Source organism: Protopterus annectens, chromosome 5.part0 (assembly GCF_019279795.1).
Source record: "Protopterus annectens isolate FY-2018-M chromosome 5.part0, PAN1.0, whole genome shotgun sequence".
Taxonomy (NCBI): domain Eukaryota; kingdom Metazoa; phylum Chordata; order Ceratodontiformes; family Protopteridae; genus Protopterus; species Protopterus annectens.
Genome location: NC_056735.1, coordinates 491913887 through 491936233, shown reverse-complemented (window position 1 = coordinate 491936233; position 22347 = coordinate 491913887). Strand labels below are relative to the sequence as shown.

Genomic DNA, 22347 nt, shown 5'->3' with positions numbered 1-22347 from the left:
ACATTCTAAGATTAGTGGATTATACAGGCAGCAGTTACCTATAAAAATCGTTTTGTCATTTCAGTAAGAGGTTGAGAATATTGTGTTTAAGGAGACTATTTGAATAGTATTGTACAGTGAAAAATTTTAACCTTCTGATGAGCATGTACAGGACCAGGATTGGTTAATACATTGTTTAAGCAGTGGTTTAAAGCTACTGAGTTTGTCAGAGAGTTTTATTTGTTTGGAGATACTATTCTAGAGTTTAACAGCCCACTGGGAGAAGAGAGTCTCCTGCAACATTATTTGACTTATTTGTAAGTAATAAGAATTTGTTAATAGAATGGAGGTCCCTTGCTGGACAGTAGGATAGTAATGTTTTGTAGTGCAGGGCATTTTTCTGGATGAGTGAGTATGTGTGCTGTAGTCACTTGTGAAAATGTTAGACAGTTGTACTGTACTGTACTGTACTGTTCTGTACTGTTCAAGCCAGTTTAATTGCTTTAGGATACTTTCTAACTCCTGTTTACTATCTAAAATGTTATATATTTATAAGTAGATTAACTGGATTGCAGGTCAGGTGAAGTTACTGTAGCTTTTGTCACTTTTATTTTCTTTACACCGAGCCTATCTGATAGCCTGCCTTTCATTTGTCTTTTGTATAAAGGTTTGTGTTTTTTGCAGGGTTTAGATCTTTGATTATAACAGCAGTTTGACTGAATTCACATGCTTTATAACATATTTCAATATAAGCATTTGTTATCCGAGTAAGCTCATTAGATACAAATGCCTATATTCAGGAGTGACCCAAGAACAGTGTCAGTTTAATAGACTCACTCAGAATCATACAGTTTGCAAGCAGAGACTGAGGGACACAACCACACTGTTAGATGAAACACATTGCCAGCCTTCAGCCTCAAGCATATTGTATTAACTTACAGGATAGTAAGCTAAGCTATTGTTATTAAGAATATAAATACATATCATGAAAATATAATTTTGTTACTAATTTATCTGCTTTTAGTGTGATCTTAAAAGGCCCACCCCCAGGGACTATATTCTCTGAAGGTGACCACAACATCCAGTACACAGTTTTTGACCGAGCAGAAAATAAAGCATCTTGCAAATTTCAAGTTAGAGTGAGAGGTACGTATTTGCATTTATTTGGCTCTCCTGTTTTGCTCTTCATGAGATATATTATGTGTCTACTTTTCTTAATATGTTTAAATTATATTACTATTGAAGAAGTATAACTCCATTGAATTCTGGGGTCTATATTATAAAGACAAAATGTCAAAAGAGCGAACACTCTTACATCGACCACAAATAATCGAAGCTACATAACCTCACACGGCCACAACAGCAATTTTTTTCTCAAGGAAAAAAAAATCTCTGGGCCAAAAAAAAAAATCTAAACACAAAATAAAGTGGGGGGATACACCTCCCACACACCCCCAGCCCCCACACCCCCTCTACTTAAATATACCAACTCTGAGATCGCATTACAGTGGAGAAAATAGCAAAGCCCCAACAATGGTCCAGCAATTTCTTTCCCTGAGAAAAAAATCACTGTTGTGGCCGTTCAAGGTTTTGCAGCTTCAATTATTTGTAGTCTATGTAAGAGTATTCGCTCTTTTTATATTTTGTCTTTATAATACAGACCCAAATTCTATAGATCTTCTATAACTTAATGGATTGCTAGTATAAAAATTAAAGTTGCAAATTTCCAATTAAAGCAAGATAGATTGTCGGACTTTGTCCTTTTGACAAATGGTACATTTTGGTTCCCTTAATTTATTTATTGTTTGTTACTCACTTCTTGATCTGATTAGCCCTCTGACTCTAGCCCCTTGTTGCTATGATTGTACAACTTGGAGTCCCCAGTTACTTCTAACCAGGATACCCTACAACATAACCCTTTTGATGGGTAGGCTGACTACTCTAGGAGTTGGCCTTGTGTTATCACATTAGTTGTGTTAGAGAGTCAGGGTCTCAGTGTGAGAAACAGGCTACAGTACTGGTGGCTTACACATGGGCCAAGCTGGCCAGAATCCCTATCTTGGAGGACTAGCACCATGGAATGACATGACAGCATCCTGACACTCCACCAACTTGATTAGACTGCATGCTGGACTCATGGGTTCCACCAGTGGTATCACAGGCAGGCAGCATTTTTCCTTGAACTCTGTCATTGCCTTAAGAGGGCGGGCTACTGGTTATTTCATTCTAACCCTATGGCCAACCCTTCAAGTGATCCAAGCTCATTAATGAACTCAGATCACTGATACAGACAGATGTCTTACCCCTGTACCACTCAGTTTCATTTTGCTTCTCTTAATTTATGGAACTTACTTAAAAATCAACATTTCACAATGCTTAGTTTTTATCTTGCAGTAGAGCCCAACTCCTGCAATACAAAGGTGAATAAAATGTGAAACTATGAGACATCAGGCAAGTAGATATTAAGAAAGCAATTATTCAGTACAACTGTTATATTACCCAAGGTTTAGGGATGTGGGTGATGTATTTTCCAGATATTCAATATTTCTGACTTTGTGCAGTATTATTTATACTGCTTAATAATGCTAGGCATACCATATTCCACATGTAAGTATACCTTTTTAGAACATTGCTAGAAACACTGTTGCTGTGTACATGAACAGTACTGGTACAATTTCTAAGTACACGAAGAATGAAATATTGTTTGTTGCCTTGCTGTTTGTTTGCTCTAGCAACATTGTCTTCCTGTTTTAGTTTACTTTCACAAATATTATGGGCTCATCTGACTTGTATGTATGGTTACTATACTGCTCATATATAAGTGAACTGGCATTGTATAGAGTTATTAAGTGTGAAATAATAAAAAAATGTTTTACTGAATAATAAGTATCTGCTGATAAACAGCAAACTGAGACTCAAATTTGATATTTCCTTATATAATTTGGAATTTTGTTGAATAGTTATTGCCCTTGTTTGATTAATTAATATCCTGGGCTAAAAGCTGTTGGAATTGTAAGCAAGCAGAACATGTAATATAGATCTGAAATTTGTAGTTTGGAATCCACTGTGTTGATTTTGTAGTGCTCCCAAAATGTTGTCAGATGGCTCTTGTATCATCTTATACTGTTATGTGACAATGACTGCACTACAGAAACAGAGGCTGTGAATATCTTGCCTAAGATTATTAATTTTAGGTTCATGTTGTCTTAACTGAGATCCAATTTTTCTTCCTGCATTTAATGCATTTCACATATAGAATTAGATAGGCACTGTAAGTTTAATTTCTTTGTAATACAAAGAATGTATTTCTTCTTTAAAATATTTCAAATTTTAATAATTTTTGAATGCATTTGTGGTTTTACTGCTGTATTTCACTTACGTTTTCTAAACCACTAAACAGTAACTCTTATATAAAATTCAAGATGAACCAATTAGGTATATGTATTTGCAGGATGACATGATGGAATCCATCAATGAAAACTATTAGCAGACATAGACAACATGAATTTTAGTACCTTATTTTTACCAGATTGAAGATATAATTTGGTGGAGCATTTTGAATGCCAGTGGAAAGGTAGAACAACAAAACATTTTAAAGTAGGCAGTGAACAGCCAAATTAGAGGCAACCAAATACTGGGCACTATGTTTCTGACTTTTATTTCTGCTATATGATTATGGTAACTGATTCTTTGGTTAATTCTGATTATGTCATAGTAATTGACATATTACTGTCTTTAACAAGGCACCTAAAAATTCATACATACAGTTTTATAAAACTGATCATCATAACATCAGCAATGTTAGAATTAAGCAATAATCCATGACTGGGTATGGGTAACATGGGATTTACACATGTTTTTTGTGTTTCGATCATGAGGATGAAGCCTGAATGAGGTTTACCTTTACATGTGTGAATTGCACACGGGCGACCGACAATTGTTCAAAAGACAGTTTGCAAGGTTTGCAAATGTCGAACGGAAGAAGGTTCGAATGTGCAATGAGCGAATGCACAGTGAGATTCGCTCATTGCACATTCGACATTCTGGGGCAGATTGCACTATAGTGGGGAGTTGGAAATGGTTCCTTTCCCCGCTGTAGTGCAATCTCGGAGTTAGAATAATAAAGTAGGGGGGGTGTGGGGAGCGCAGCCCCCCACATGGGGGGTGCAGGGGGGCTTGCCCCCCTGCATTACAGTTTATCTAATTTTGTTGTCGACATTTATGTTCGAAACTCAGTGAATCGGCTGTTCGATTTGTTGCTTTTCCAACATTAACAACTGTCGGTTTCCAGTTTTATTTTTTCGATGCGAATATATGAATACTCGCACAAGTGTGATTCGAGATTATAAAGGTAAACCCTAAATGATTAAATAAAGCCAACAATGGGTAGGTGTTACCCACACTCGGGTGTGGATTATTGTTATTATACAGTGACATTATGTAAGGAAAAAAGTCTTACTTTTTTAAAATTATGTCATTGTATAAAAGGAGTTAGTGTTCTTCCTCCTCCTAATAATCTGGGGCATCAAGTTTATATACTGAGCACGGTCTAAAGCAGTACATGCTGCATAGTACATTGAGTTAAGCAACCCCTCACCCTACATAAATTACAGCTCTCAACTGTCCTTGATTTTGCCTCCTATGTTGCCTCGTTCCTCTTCAAACTTTTTAATATTCTGATAAATCACTAAGGATAACAATAAATGAATGAAGCCTGACATTAGAGTTTCATAAATTTTTAAGAAAATCCATGTTGATGCAGAATTTGTTGTTTAGTATAATAGTGCAGGAACATTTTTTTGGTGGTTGAAGGGTTGAAACAGAAACTTCCACCCTTCTGTTTAATGTAAATTGTTTCCTCTTATTTTCAGAGAAGAGCTCAGGGCAGCTGTAGCTATTTGTTTATAGTTACAGCTGCCTAGAATTCAATTTCTTTTCTCTACTTCGTGGAGATAAAAGCTGAAAAGCTGTACCTATTTACTTTAACTGTTGCAGCTGCCTGTTTGGTTTATTTTCTCTACTTAACAGAGATGAGGATATGGCAACTACTGTTACCCAAAATGAAGTTTCTGTTGACCAGACTTTTTCCTTTTGGGAATGGCTAATTTACAACATGGACACTGATGGTCTGTCCAGTCAGCGTTTGTGAATACATTATAGAGTGTATTGCATAATATCAGTATAAAACAAGCTCTAAGCCTTGAGAATACTGTTAATGAGCTTATATTTGGATTTTAGGACCTTAAACTAAGAGACTATCAGAAAAGTTTTTTTTTAAGATTCTAAGAACACCACTTTATGAAACCTTAATTTTAAGGTAAAATGCATAAAAGTATAAGGTTAGGACAAGTACTCCAACTATGGTCCAGGTGCCGCAAGTTTAATCAGTACCTCAGAAAATGGTTGTAACTGGCATAAGAAGCAGGGTGTGTCCATCTTGGAAGATGGAGGTAGAGCAGGATGCAAGAGTCTCACAGAGTAGGTGTTAGCATCATGGTGCACTTCCTGGGGAACCATTGCCTGATAGTAGCATTCATTAGCAAATATACAAGAGTGTAATCTCACAGGAGGAAGGCAGTGTGGGTACTAGCAATGATGTGAATAGCCCACCCTCCTGTCTATTTTTCTCTGTGTTTCTATTTTTGGGTGTAAATCATACATATGTCCTTATTGCCTGGATGCCGGTGAGAACACAAGCAACAGTCATGGCTGCCCATATGATGGTTCCTCCAGATTCATCTTACTCTTCCACCATAAAGGGGTAATTATTTTGTATGGGAGCATAACTGGATAGGGACTACTGGGAAAAGACAAAATGACTCAGGACACGGGGGCAAAAAGTACCTTAAAAATACATACATATGTATTCCAGTCACACGATCAACTTAAACATCAACACATAGTTTTACTGGTGTACCCTCATCATGATTGTAAGTATTGCTTTATGTTAACATAGCATTCATCCTTTTTCAGTCTAAAGTTTAACCCTCTACCATAAAGCATCTGATTTGATAGGTAGATGAGTCATCACAATCTTCTTTTAACTACAAGGTTTCAGCAATTTTTAACTCTTATTAAATCGTTTCACGTTGTCTTCCAAATTTTATAAATCTGAAATGTATATTGTACATTACTTTTCTAACTGCCATTTTAAAATCATACCATCTGCAGAAGTTTTTTAGTCTTGTTAATTCAAGGGCTGCAGATGCAACTGTAACTTGTTTCAGGCAGAATCTGCAAAGTTTGGAAGGATTTATAATTTGGAGTAAGATTTGTTGTGTCCAGTGTTAATAAACTGCCTTGACTTCTAGTACATTTATATTGATTATAAATATTTTAGCCTAGCAATGTCCAGTTTTTTATGACATTGTTCTAAAGATATAAACTAGATCTTTTTTAATTCACCAATAGAACACTGGACACAGTTGCAATTTAGGTAGTCTTTCAGTGTAACTTAGTTGATGAATTTTCCAGATGTAATCAGTCTAATGTCTCTGAATTCTTTTAAGACTTTTATGTGTTTATTTGAATACTTGCATTGCATTCTATTGTAGATCTTATTAGTGTTAAAGGAGTGAAATCACAACCATAGGTTGACCAGGAGCCACTGAACTAAAGATAATGTTATTATTAATATAAAAGCTTGCAATTATATACTTGCCACTTGCAATGTTTAATTTGTAATATACTGCTGTATCCAAATTTCTGTATGAAGCAATTTTATCTACTAACATACAATTGTGTTCCTATCATTACACTATGTAAAAACTCTTTTTTATGGAAATCAAGGACATTTTACTACACCATTCATACAGCTGGTCTAAGTATGTTTACACATTTTATTTGTCCTGAGCTGATATAACTACTCCATCTGGTTTGTAATAATCTATAGACTTTGCAGACCACATTATACTACTATCCAAACCAAAGAGTAAAAAAGTCAACAGTCAAGCCATTCAGAAAAAAATGAAAGAAAAACCCAGCCAAGCTAGAGTTTAAGGTATTACTCTATTAAAATTTAGCTTGGCTAGGTTTTTCTTGCAGTTTTTTTACTGAATGGTTTGTCTGTGTGAAAATTTTAACCTTTGGTTTGGATGTTAGTTGGAATGTTTTGCAGATACCTTATTGTTTATGAACATCAGGCTTAATTTGAAGCCTTGTATTTCTAAAGTATCACCAGACATTCTTAAATTACCAAGATGCTTTTAAAATTCTAACAGCTGCTGAAAAGGAAAGAACAAAAACATGGAATGGAAATAAAATTACTTTTGCTCAAGATCTGCCATACTAAATTCAACAAGATTGACAGAAACTGTCACATTTTGTGCATTCCTGATCAAAAGGATCAAATTCCAAATGAGATACCCCTCTATGTTAATATTCCAGGAGAAATAAGAAGGCTGAAACATGCATGTACACAGCTAGTGAGATTTGGCTTTATTGGCCTGAATTTGTCCATTGCAGACTTAAGAAAAAATGTCACGGGCATTCAGAACTGCCATATAGCTGAAACATCTGATGTCCTCAAGGAATCATTTGTATTTCCCATGTTGCCTCTAATACAAGAGGTTTTAAGGAATCACTTGGTGAAAATCGCTTGGCTGGGTTTTTTTTAGTTTTTACTCATTAGTATTCCAGGAGAAAGGAACTAAATACTTTGCTGAGTTACCTAAAGAAGCAAAACAAGCCTTCATAAATGTGTTTAATAAAATGCCTGAATGAAGGTTGATGTCTTAAGTAAAATATGAAGATTTCATACCAAATTCCAGTGGATATACTGGAAAAGGTGAAAACCATGGTTTGTTAAATAAAAAACTGTAAATATAGGACAATATAAAGGAATAAATGCATTTTCTCTTATATCTGACTTTTGGCTATGCTGATTTAACATTCTTAATAGCCAAAAGTATGACTGAATCCTGTTTATGCTTGGCAGAGTTTAAATAGTGCACTTTCTACCATTTTTCATAAGGAAGTCCCTGAAAAATGCTTACAGGTACTGGAGCTATTTTCTATGAGAGAGAGCATTAAAGGTGATCTTTTCTTTCAAACTGCAAATGGTGCTGTTATTTAAAATATATATTTACTGATTCTTATAACATAAATAGGAAAACCACCATGTCAGATGTGAATTGCTGTGGTAAAAATGTATTGTTTATAATTAATTTGTTCAACTTAAAACAATTATTGGATAAATGTTCCTGCAGTGTTCTTACCCATTATAAGTTTACACTATACAGTGGGGTTACGTGATCATAATTATTGGGAAGTTATACTTGTTTTAATCTGCTTAAGAATATTTTTTATAGTAAATATCAGAGCGGAAATGTTAATGGATGAAAAACATATGTGGATGCAAGATTTTTATGCTGTTTAGTAGTATGGTTCTTTATGCGTTGTTACTTTATTCTCTTCCTGGCACCATTGGAGTGTGGTTAGGCACAGGATAATAGCAGGAAGAGTTAAGTGCTACATCTCATTTCTTCTTTTTTTTTTTGAGTTTATGCGATAAAAAATGTACATGTGGTGTGATAAAACACCATTAGACAATCCCATTTTATACTTTTATCGGAGCATTAATGCAGAGAATAGATTCATAGAATGTGAATGGTATAGAAAATGAAAAAGAAAAGAAGCTTATTTTTTCACTTAGCATTGAAATCAAAGGCTGAAATAATATTTGTTCAATAAACCACATGATGTTGGGTTACTGGGCTCAAGAGATGGGTAAAATATAGATTGGGGCAATAATTGAATCAGAAACTAAGTCAAGCAGTACAGGGGTAGCAATTGTTTTCAAAAAAAATCTCTAAAGGATAATATACTACAGCATAATTCAGATCAGGAAGGGAGATGGTGCTACATAGCATACATTTCTCGATAAACCCACACTGTTATTGAACTTACATGCACCTTGTACCAAACAACATGAGTATAATATACAAAGAAAGAATAAAACTTTAAATGACCACCACGAGACAGTGTTTTTAGCGCTTTCTTTCACAATTTAATCCGTGAACTTCATCAGAAAAAGAAGAGTCTTCCCATACTCTTCTTTTATGTTAAATGAAAGGAAATGATGTCATTAATTGACCACAACGGTCACGAAACCATCTTTTGTTTTTGTATTTAAAAATACATGTATTCCAATACATAATGTTATGAAATAATCACCTTAAAATGTACTTGTCATAAAACCATTATCGTATAATACCACTCTATCTTTGATGTATCTAATGTTTTTTTTATATATAAAAAATATGTAAATAAATACATTACCCCATGTTGATTGATTATACAAACTATATATAAACACACACTATGTATATATATACACACACATGTTTAACCAGTATACTTTGTGCATTTTTTATTTTACTTACAAAGTTACTGTAAAATACCCCATAAAATCTTTTATAATGAAAAGTACTATGTCTTATAATATGCAGTATTCTAGTGCTGCTAATATTCTACAAACATGTTCTAACTAATATTAAACTGGATGATCTATCTATCAACCAAAAAACACTTTAAATTAATCATCTCTTTTAAACCCGGTGGACTATCTGCCCATAGCATTAGTTGCCACAAAGCTTCTCTTTGTTCCAATTTGTTATTAAGGTCACCCACAAACACACCCTGTTCAATCTGTTCTAAAATGTAAAACTCAAATTTTTTGAAATTTTCACATTCTATAGAATGTCTGGCCAAAGCATTGTTTTTGTCTTTTTTTCTAATGGCTAAGACGTGCTCATATATTCTACGTCTCAACATTCTTTTGGTCTTTCCAATGTAATAACTTTGGCATGTACAGCAACTTGCCAGGTAAACTACAAATTGGCTGTTACAATTGTAATATTTTGAAGCCCATAATGTTCTACCCAAATGTTTTATCTTAATAAATGAGGTATTACTAATGAACCTACATTGTTTGCAATTGCTGCATGCATAAGTTCCCTTTTTATTCACAAAAACTCCATTGACCTGTTTAGAATTGTTTGATCTCTCTAAAATTAATTTGATATTTGTAACCATTTTGTATGTAAATCTCGGAGATCTACCCACAATGTTTGACAAATCCTTGTTACCTAGGATAATGTTCCAGTTCTTTTCTATTGTATTTTTTATTAACCACATTTCGTCAGTGATTGGTAATGGAAAGGCACTGTTATAATCTCCTTTTGTTGTGACCACTTCCCTTCCAATAGTACTCGGGGCCCCTACTAAGACGTCACTAGATGTCAAAATAGGCCTAGCCACCCCCTGTCTTAATTTAGTCACTTCGTCTTCCAATTTCAATAACCAACTAGTTTCATAGCCCCTTTGTATAAACATGTTTCTAAGGAGCATTAATTCTTCTTCGTAGACCTCATCCTCAGATGTAAGTCTACTTAACCGAATCATTTGCCCTTTTATCACCCCTTTCTTCATGTGCTCGGGGTGAAGGCTATCCTTGTGCAAATATTGGTTGACGAAACATGACTTCCTGTAAATTTTACTTTGTATGTTGCCTATTGTACCTTCCATTTTTAAAGTAAGATCTAAAAAGTTGATCTGCTTACCAAAACCACCTATTTTGAATGTTAAGAATTCTGTGGTTTTGTTTAAATCGTCCACCATGATTTCAAAGTCACTTTTCTCTCCGTCCCAGACAGTTCCCGAGGATATTACGTTGCGGGCTGAAGAGCCGGTAAACTTATTAGACTCAGAGGAGAGGTTGGCTACGAAAGTAGCACACATGGTTTTTGATTTTTTCAAAAAAGAATATCGAGCTGGTGATATTCCGAGCATTGTTTCGAATAAACCAACTGCCAACCAGCAGGACAAACCTATCAAAGCAGTTAATTTAACTGCGAGCAAAAGTGGTAAAACAGTTAGTTCCACCGACATCCACCAGTTTGCAGCACCGGTGAATTCTGTAAACATCGGACCACAGATACCAACACTTCCGGTTGATTCATATGTAGCGAGGAACGGAGATAGCGAGGGATTAACTGAAAACAGCGGATTACATGAGAGGACTGAAACTTTAATGTTTGAGAACGATATCATGGGCTACATTCACAACAAGACTGCCAACCCGTTCTCCGACATAGAAGACATTCCGGTAGGCACAAAAGTAAGTAATTCTTTAAACGATAGTTTTTCCTGTAAGAAAAGTATTTACAATTTGGAAAAACTTGTGTTCAGACATGCCACATTAGTTCTAGAAGTGCACTATCTCAACGAATGTATCAAACGGAAGATAGTGCCCCAGGGACTAAGGGTCGCTAAATTTCCTAACTGTGTGACCCCAGGGGATGATCTGTGCAATCGACTAATATCTTTGTACAATGAAACAGGCATCGCCATGATGGGATTATTAGTGAATCATTACGAAAGTGAACTTTCAAAAATTACTGAGGATATCAAACTTTTGGATGATTCGATAAAAGACTCTGACTGTTTCAGTAACTTTTTGTCTTTGTACAACAGTGTAGAAGCTAAGGTCAATAGACATCGTGCCACCATTATTTCACGTAAACAAAATAAGCTCAAGAGGGACATTAGAGCTTACAAATTAGAACTAGCTTATATCAGTAACACAGACAAAGTTAACGATACTGAGGTTACTGTTCACTGTACAGACACAGAGTTAAACCCTCCTTTGCAACAGAATTCAAATGTTGCTAAAAATTCAGATACCCGGATTACAACAGGTGGGGAAACTTCTGAATTGAACAGAGGAAAGGAAGTTTCGGCTGGTACAAATAAGAACATTTTTTCAGCAAATGGTAACACTTTTGCAGAGGTTCTGAGTCAAAACAGTGACAAACCTAATACCCCTTTTCGGAAGGAGGGTTACCAACTGAGAGGTACCAAAAAGTGGTTCAACACCACACAACAGAAAGGAAAAAGAAAAGGGAAAAACAGATAGAACCATCAGACTTTTCATTACATGAAATGTTTTCCATAAGTATTGTGAATTTGAGTTGTATTTCACTTTCAGCTGTTACTAGTGAAGTATTAAAGAAAGGTTTTTCTTTCATTCCAAGAAACAAAGTAAAACTGGACAAGCTTTTGGTAGACTTTAGATTATATTTGAGGAAATTGAACTTGAAATATATTATGAATGACGTTGGGACCAATTACATCACACAAAATCATTCAACACCCACTAGACCTAGCACTTTTAACCCACCTTTGTTGAATACACTACAGGTATTTCAAAATGTATGTGAAAGGCAATTCAGGGAATTAAACACATTTGTGGCAATTGAAAATTTGAGTAAAGAGGAATTTGAAGCCCTTGACGAGCTAGCTAGAAATCCCAATTTAAGGGTAATGAAAGCCGACAAGGGTGGTAAAATTATTATAATGGATAATGTTGAATATGAAAAAGGAATTGAGTTACTCTTAAATGACAAAACCAACTATTGTAAAGTGTCATTGGAGTCAGTAAAAACAAGTTTTAGAAATATAGATGGAACATTATTCGACATGTTTTGTCAAGGTGAAATCAATCAAACTGACTATAATTTTTTGATAGTTGAAAATCCAAATATGTCAGAATTCTTTGGTATTCCCAAAATACAAAATACAGAAGAAGGATTAACATTTAGACCAATTGTATCTGCCAAAAATGCCAAAACAGAAAATATCTCAGTATGGTTAGACCACTTTCTTAACCCCATAGCACAAAGTTCTGAACATTACCTAAGAGATTCCTGGCACTTGTTAGAAATTTTACATAACATCAAAATCACAAGTGAGAAGGCTTCTTTCGCAACTTTAGATGTGAAGAGCCTTTACACTTCCATCAACCAGGAAGAAGGCCTAGAGTACATGAGAGAATATCTCACCAGTAAAACTGACCTCCAAGGAGACAGAGTAAATACACTATGTACTCTAATGGGTATTGTGTTAGAAAATAACATCTTCAGATTTAACAAAAATTTATATAAACAGGTATCTGGAGTGGCTATGGGGTCAAGGGTTGCACCAGCCTTTGCCAACATTGTGATGGCCAACTGGGAAAGAAATCACTTAAAAACACATCAAAGTTTTCAAAAAGTGATTTTTTATTGCAGATACATTGATGATTTGTTTTTTGTCTGGGACGGAGAGAAAAGTGACTTTGAAATCATGGTGGACGATTTAAACAAAACCACAGAATTCTTAACATTCAAAATAGGTGGTTTTGGTAAGCAGATCAACTTTTTAGATCTTACTTTAAAAATGGAAGGTACAATAGGCAACATACAAAGTAAAATTTACAGGAAGTCATGTTTCGTCAACCAATATTTGCACAAGGATAGCCTTCACCCCGAGCACATGAAGAAAGGGGTGATAAAAGGGCAAATGATTCGGTTAAGTGGACTTACATCTGAGGATGAGGTCTACGAAGAAGAATTAATTCTCCTTAGAAATATGTTTATACAAAGGGGCTATGAAACTAGTTGGTTATTGAAATTGGAAGACGAAGTGACTAAATTAAGACAGGGGGTGGCTAGGCCTATTTTGACATCTAGTGACGTCTTAGTAGGGGCCCCGAGTACTATTGGAAGGGAAGTGGTCACAACAAAAGGAGATTATAACAGTGCCTTTCCATTACCAATCACTGACGAAATGTGGTTAATAAAAAATACAATAGAAAAGAACTGGAACATTATCCTAGGTAACAAGGATTTGTCAAACATTGTGGGTAGATCTCCGAGATTTACATACAAAATGGTTACAAATATCAAATTAATTTTAGAGAGATCAAACAATTCTAAACAGGTCAATGGAGTTTTTGTGAATAAAAAGGGAACTTATGCATGCAGCAATTGCAAACAATGTAGGTTCATTAGTAATACCTCATTTATTAAGATAAAACATTTGGGTAGAACATTATGGGCTTCAAAATATTACAATTGTAACAGCCAATTTGTCGTTTACCTGGCAAGTTGCTGTACATGCCAAAGTTATTACATTGGAAAGACCAAAAGAATGTTGAGACGTAGAATATATGAGCACGTCTTAGCCATTAGAAAAAAAGACAAAAACAATGCTTTGGCCAGACATTCTATAGAATGTGAAAATTTCAAAAAATTTGAGTTTTACATTTTAGAACAGATTGAACAGGGTGTGTTTGTGGGTGACCTTAATAACAAATTGGAACAAAGAGAAGCTTTGTGGCAACTAATGCTATGGGCAGATAGTCCACGGTTTAAACGAGATGATTAATTTAAAGTGTTTTTTGGTTGATAGATAGATCATCCAGTTTAATATTAGAACATGTTTGTAGAATATTAGCAGCACTAGAATACTGCATATTATAAGACATAGTACTTTTCATTATAAAAGATTTTATGGGGTATTTTACAGTAACTTTGTAAGTAAAATAAAAAATGCACAAAGTATACTGGTTAAACATGTGTGTGTATATATATACATAGTGTGTGTTTATATATAGTTTGTATAATCAATCAACATGGGGTAATGTATTTATTTACATATTTTTTATATATAAAAAAAACATTAGATACATCAAAGATAGAGTGGTATTATACGATAATGGTTTTATGACAAGTACATTTTAAGGTGATTATTTCATAACATTATGTATTGGAATACATGTATTTTTAAATACAAAAACAAAAGATGGTTTCGTGACCGTTGTGGTCAATTAATGACATCATTTCCTTTCATTTAACATAAAAGAAGAGTATGGGAAGACTCTTCTTTTTCTGATGAAGTTCACGGATTAAATTGTGAAAGAAAGCGCTAAAAACACTGTCTCGTGGTGGTCATTTAAAGTTTTATTCTTTCTTCGTATGTTTTCCAGTTTGGTTCTATAAACAATTCTTTTCTTGTTTGTGTTTTGAGAAATAAGACTCGAGGATGGCCACGGAGATGTCTTCCCAAGACGAGTTACTGGATTTGTCAACATATCCAGTTCCCGAGGATATTACGTTGCGGGCTGAAGAGCCGGTAAACTTATTAGACTCAGAGGAGAGGTTGGCTACGAAAGTAGCACACATGGTTTTTGATTTTTTCAAAAAAGAATATCGAGCTGGTGATATTCCGAGCATTGTTTCGAATAAACCAACTGCCAACCAGCAGGACAAACCTATCAAAGCAGTTAATTTAACTGCGAGCAAAAGTGGTAAAACAGTTAGTTCCACCGACATCCACCAGTTTGCAGCACTGGTGAATTCTGTAAACACCGGACCACAGATACCAACAGTTCCGGTTGACTCAGATGTAGCAAGGAACGGAGACAGCGGGGGATTAACTGAAAACAGCGGATTACAAGAGAGGACTGAAACTTTAATGTTTGAGAACGATATCATGGGCTACATTCACAACAAGACTGCCAACCCGTTCTCCGACATAGAAGACATTCCGGTAGGCACAAAAGTGAGTAATTCTTTAAACGATAGTTTTTCCTGTAAGAAAAGTATTTACAATTTGGAAAAACTTGTGTTCAGACATGCCACTTTAGTTCTAGAAGTGCACTATCTCAACGAATGTATCAAACGGAAGATAGTGCCCCAGGGATTAAGGGTCGCTAAATTTCCTGTGTGACCCCAGGGGATGATCTGTGCAATCGATTAATATCTTTGTATAATGAAACAGGCATCGCCATGATGGGGTTACTAGTGAATCATTACAAAAGTGAACTTTCAAAAATTACTGAGGATATCAAACTTTTGGATGATTCGATAAAAGACTCTGACTGTTTCAGTAACTTTTTGTCTTTGTACAACAGTGTAGAAGCTAAGGTCAATAGACATCGTGCCACCATTATTTCACGTAAACAAAATAAGCTCAAGAGGGACATTAGAGCTTACAAATTAGACCTAGCTTATATCAGCAACACAGACAAAGTTAACGATACTGAGGTTACTGTTCACTGTACAGACACAGAGTTAAACCTTCCTTTGCAACAGAATTCAAATGTTGCTAAAAATTCAGATACCCGGATTACAACAGGTGGGGAAACTTCTGAATTGAACAGAGGAAAGGAAGTTTCGGCTGGTACAAATAAGAACATTTTTTTCAGCAAATGGTAACACTTTTGCAGAGGTTCTGAGTCAAAACAGTGACAAACCTAATACCCCTTTTCGGAAGGAGGGTTACCAACTGAGAGGTACCAAAAAGTGGTTCAACACCACACAACAGAAAGGAAAAAGAAAAGGGAAAAACAGATAGAACCATCGGACTTTTCATTACATGAAATGTTTTCCATAAGTATTGTGAATTTGAGTTGTATTTCACTTTCAGCTGTTACTAGTGAAGTATTAAAGAAAGGTTTTTCTTTCATTCCAAGAAACAAAGTAAAATTGGACAAGCTTTTGGTAGACTTTAGATTATATTTGAGGAAATTGAACTTGAAATATATTATGAATGACGTTGGGACCAATTACATCACACAAAATCATTCAACACCCACTAGACCTAGCACTTTTAACCCACCTTTGTTGAATACACTACAGGTATTTCAAAATGTATGTGAAAGGCAATTCAGGGAACTAAACACATTTGTGGCAACTGAAAATTTGAGTAAAGAGGAATTTGAAGCCCTTGACGAGCTAGCTAGAAATCCCAATTTAAGGGTAATGAAAGCCGACAAGGGTGGTAAAATTATTATAATGGATAATGTTGAATATGAAAATGGAATTGTTACTCTTAAATGACAAAACCAACTATTGTAAAGTGTCATTGGAGTCAGTAAAAACAAGTTTTAGAAATATAGATGGAACATTATTCGACATGTTTTGTCAAGGTGAAATCAATCAAACTGACTATAATTTTTTGATAGTTGAAAATCCAAATATGTCAAAATTCTTTGGTATTCCCAAAATACAAAATACAGAAGAAGGATTAACATTTAGACCAATTGTATCTGCCAAAAATGCCAAAACAGAAAATATCTCAGTATGGTTAGACCACTTTCTTAACCCCTAGCACAAAGTTCTGAACATTACCTAAGAGATTCCTGGCACTTGTTAGAAATTTTACATAACATCAAAATCACAAGTGAGAAGGCTTTCATGACTTTAGATGTGAAGAGCCTTTACACTTCCATCAACCAGGAAGAAGGCCTAGAGTACATGAGAGAATATCTCACCAGTAAAACTGACCTCCAAGGAGACAGAGTAAATACACTATGTACTCTAATGGGTATTGTGTTAGAAAATAACATCTTCAGATTTAACAAAAATTTATATAAACAGGTATCTGGAGTGGCTATGGGGTCAAGGGTTGCACCAGCCTTTGCCAACATTGTGATGGCCAACTGGGAAAGAAATCACTTAAAAACACATCAAAGTTTTCAAAAAGTGATTTTTTATTGCAGATACATTGATGATTTGTTTTTTGTCTGGGACGGAGAGAAAAGTGACTTTGAAATCATGGTGGACGATTTAAACAAAACCACAGAATTCTTAACATTCAAAATAGGTGGTTTTGGTAAGCAGATCAACTTTTTAGATCTTACTTTAAAAATGGAAGGAAGGTACAATAGGCAACATACAAAGTAAAATTTACAGGAAGTCATGTTTCGTCAACCAATATTTGCACAAGGATAGCCTTCACCCCGAGCACATGAAGAAAGGGGTGATAAAAGGGCAAATGATTCGGTTAAGTAGACTTACATCTGAGGATGAGGTCTACGAAGAAGAATTAATGCTCCTTAGAAATATGTTTATACAAAGGGGCTATGAAACTAGTTGGTTATTGAAATTGGAAGACGAAGTGACTAAATTAAGACAGGGGGTGGCTAGGCCTATTTTGACATCTAGTGACGTCTTAGTAGGGGCCCCGAGTACTATTGGAACGGAAGTGGTCACAACAAAAGGAGATTATAACAGTGCCTTTCCATTACCAATCACTGACGAAATGTGGTTAATAAAAAATACAATAGAAAAGAACTGGAACATTATCCTAGGTAACAAGGATTTGTCAAACATTGTGGGTAGATCTCCAAGATTTACATACAAAATGGTTACAAATATCAAATTAATTTTAGAGAGATCAAACAATTCTAAACAGGTCAATGGAGTTTTTGTGAATAAAAAGGAACTTATGCATGCAGCAATTGCAAACAATGTAGGTTCATTAGTAATACCTCATTTATTAAGATAAAACATTTGGGTAGAACATTATGGGCTTCAAAATATTACAATTGTAACAGCCAATTTGTAGTTTACCTGGCAAGTTGCTGTACATGCCAAAGTTATTACATTGGAAAGACCAAAAGAATGTTGAGACGTAGAATATATGAGCACGTCTTAGCCATTAGAAAAAAAGACAAAAACAATGCTTTGGCCAGACATTCTATAGAATGTGAAAATTTCAAAAAATTTGAGTTTTACATTTTAGAACAGATTGAACAGGGTGTGTTTGTGGGTGACCTTAATAACAAATTGGAACAAAGAGAAGCTTTGTGGCAACTAATGCTATGGGCAGATAGTCCACCGGGTTTAAACGAGATGATTAATTTAAAGTGTTTTTTGGTTGATAGATAGATCATCCAGTTTAATATTAGAACATGTTTGTAGAATATTAGCAGCACTAGAATACTGCATATTATAAGACATAGTACTTTTCATTATAAAAGATTTTATGGGGTATTTTACAGTAACTTTGTAAGTAAAATAAAAAATGCACAAAGTATACTGGTTAAACATGTGTGTGTATATATATACATAGTGTGTGTTTATATATAGTTTGTATAATCAATCAACATGGGGTAATGTATTTATTTACATATATTTCTTTATATAAAAAAACATTGGATACATCAAAGATAGAGTTGTATTATATGAAAATGGTTTTATGATAAGTACATTTTAAGGTGATTATTTCATAACATTATGTATTGGAATACATGTATTTTTAAATACAAAAACAAAAGATGGTTTCGTGACCGTTGTGGTCAATTAATGACATCATTTCCTTTCATTTAACATAAAAGAAGAGTATGGGAAGACTCTTCTTTTTCTGATGAAGTTCACGGATTAAATTGTGAAAGAAAGCGCTAAAAACACTGTCTCGTGGTGGTCATTTAAAGTTTTATTCTTTCTTCGTATGTTTTCCAGTTTGGTTCTATAAACAATTCTTTTCTTGTTTGTAACATGAGTATAATGTCAATTTTTGAAATATTAAACCAGTTTCCTAATTGCAGTTATATTATAGGGATGATTGGAATGAAGTAAATTATTATATGTCTGACAGGACAAGTATGAATAAAACATACAATGTTTATACTTCAATAACAATCTCAGATCTTAAAATAGATTTCAACTTATTTGACCCCTTCAGTTTTCAAAGGAGAAATGAATCATCACATAAATTTATGTTCTACTCTCACTGCTATAAAACTTGGGCTAAGTTGGATTTTTTCTTGAATTCAGAAATATTTTTGAGATCCAATATTGACTTTCATATAGAGACAAAATTCTTCTCTCACCATTCTAGAATTACACTGACTGTAAATTGAACCAATACATTAAATATCAAGGAAAGGGTATGTAACTGGATCTACACTCCACATTACTTCAAAAGGAAGATATTGTTAAGGCAATTAATGAGGTGCTGTTTATGACTAACCCTTCTAGTTCCCATATTCTCTTTTACTATTAAAACCCAGACTAGGGGAATATTTATTAATAAAGCATCATCCTGTAAAAAATCTGTAGGTCAACACAAAAAAACCTGAAGGAAAAAAAATCTGTGAACTTGTGGAGGAACTTTACCTAAATTACAGCTCAAACACAGAAAAAAAAATAAATGGCCTGCAAAAAGAACTCTAATTATTATACACTAAACAAGTATCATTCAATGAAGTGAAAATGTTAGCTAGATATTCCAAATGGACACAAGTTCCATCAAAAATACTAACAAGAATTATAAACATTAATAAAGGTTCTCCCCTAATAACCAAAATAATATACTAGAACAAAACTTACAGTTCAAGTACTGAAATTATTTAGACATTGAGCAAATTTATTCTCACACATATGGTAAACAAAATTGCTATTTACACTGCAAGAAAAAGATCAATTTTTAAATCAGTTAGATTTTCTTAAACTTAACCAAAGCCAGCAGATCTCCTTACAGTACCGTTTACCCCACCTGGTAAAGCTCCGGGAGCTGATGGTAATACAGCAGACTTTTATAAAACTTTTAGTCAAAAAATCTCAAAACTTTTATTGCAACTATTCAATCATATAAAAGAAAATCATGTAACAGACTTATATCTAAATAATTCTAAAACAATACTTATTCTCAAAGTAAATTCTGACACTAAAAACCCACTATATTACAGACTGATTTCACTTATTAACATAGATATTAAAATATTTGCCTCACTATTGCCAAACAGATTGAAACCATTATTAGCAAGTATAATCTCACCTAACCAATCTGGCTTCCTTTAGGCAAGACAAACCTGTGATCACACAATACCTTTAGATACACTGATTTTACTATCTGGACAATATAGCAATTTGATATTTGCTCTGGATGCCTCCAAAGCCTTTGATAGACTCAGTTTAGGCTTTCTTTTTTCAATAACATCATATTTTGGCCTAGAGCAAGCCTTTATGTAAATGCCCACACAACCTTACACATAAATAAGATTATTTAATCTCCAATAAAAATTACTAATGGAACAAGACAAGGGTCCCCACTGTCTCCATATATATATATATATATATGTGTGTGTGTATATGTATGTGTGTATATATATATATATATATATATATATATATATATATATATATATATATATATATATATACACACTCTTCACTACATTCCTTTAATAGATAATACAAGGCTTACATTAACAGCTTTTGCTGATGACTTCTATATTTATTTTGCACTATTCAGTACTGATCTGCCAAAAAATTTTACATTCCATTCAAACATTCTCAAAGTTTTCTAATTACAAACTTAACCTGGATAAATCATCTGTTTTCCTTTAAATCCAAATTAAGATGTAATTAACTACTTTCCAGAGACTAAGATTAAACTAAATGATTCATTGAAATATCTGGGAATATCTTTCTGCCATGACCCAAATATGTTTTATCAAAATAATTTAATGAAACTTTGGACAACGATTGAGCAAGATATTCTCAGATGGAATGAATTAATTTTTTTTCTGTTGTCAAAGGTGGCTATTATCAAAATGAATATACTACTAAGATTGCTGTTTCATTTTAATGAATCTAATATAATGATACTCAATAAATTTTACAAAATTGTAAATGGAAATCTTTCTAAATTTCTATGGGACCCCAAATCAATTTGTATTAGCTATCAAAAACTGATTTATCCCAAAAAGATTGGTGATCCGGGTCTTCTGGATTTTAAGCTCTTCATGATATAGTAAACACGAGCAGAGTAATAGAAATTTCTGATTAATGCCTAATAAAAATAAAATGGAGTCCTATTTGGGTGAAAATCTAGTATAATCAAACAACAAATTTCAAATATAACCCCAAAGCCCTGCCCTTCCTCAACAAAGAAAACAATGGAAGAATCAAAATAAATAATTGTCTAAAAAATATGATAACTGTTTTGTAAAAAATAATCTCATCATTAAATCTAATAGGTCCATCTAAAATTTTACAACCAATCCACCTTAATGCAAATCTCAAATTAAATAATTCAATGTTAAACTTAAACAACTACCCTTTAATTAAAGAAATGGCAATACTAGGTATTTATAATTATAAAAAAAAAACTTTTCAGTAAAGGATTGAGAAATGCCCTAAACCTTCCTAAAGCTATTTATTTATATTGAGGCAGATAAAGTAAATGAACTCAACCATCTTAGAAGATCCAAGGTTTAATGGCAACAGCATAAATTTCTGCAAAGTATTGTGAAATATGTTCACACCAAAAAAATGCTAACAAATGCATATAAATTAATTGTAGCTATAAAATATCAAGATAATATGTTATAGCCAAACTACTGTACCAAATTAAAACCTGCAATTCAAACAAACAAACAAAAAACTTAGACAATTCAGTTATCCTTAAAACTACTCTCCCTTTTAAAAACTCATATATACACCCAATTCATGATAATAAATAATGTATATTTAACTCCTGATAAACGTAACAAATACTACTCCATATCCTCACTAAACTACATACACTGTGAAGTCCAAAGAGCTGACATTCTTCATATCTTTTTGAGCTGTAAATGTTCATAAAAGTTGTGGTGCTCGTTAAAAGTCAGGCTAGAAAAATGGGATATGAAAAGACAACTGTGTCCTGGGAATTTGCATATTCCTACTCTTGGATTAATGAAACAGAAAGTAACTACCCTCTTCTCACTGATGAAACTATGCAGCTCACACAACTAGCTTGACAGATCAACAA

General features: G+C 33.9%; 1 protein-coding gene across 3 annotated transcripts in view; it reads left to right on the top strand.

Moving 5' to 3' along the window:
• Nucleotides 1-22347, top strand: part of SRPX (sushi repeat containing protein X-linked) — a 1243861-nt gene that overhangs the window by 960553 nt on the left and 260961 nt on the right. For all 3 annotated transcript variants that reach the window (XM_044072420.1, XM_044072418.1, XM_044072419.1), the window contains one exon: nt 1004-1125. In XM_044072420.1, the coding sequence (XP_043928355.1) occupies nt 1004-1125 (122 nt within the window). The remainder of the gene's footprint in view (nt 1-1003; nt 1126-22347) is intronic.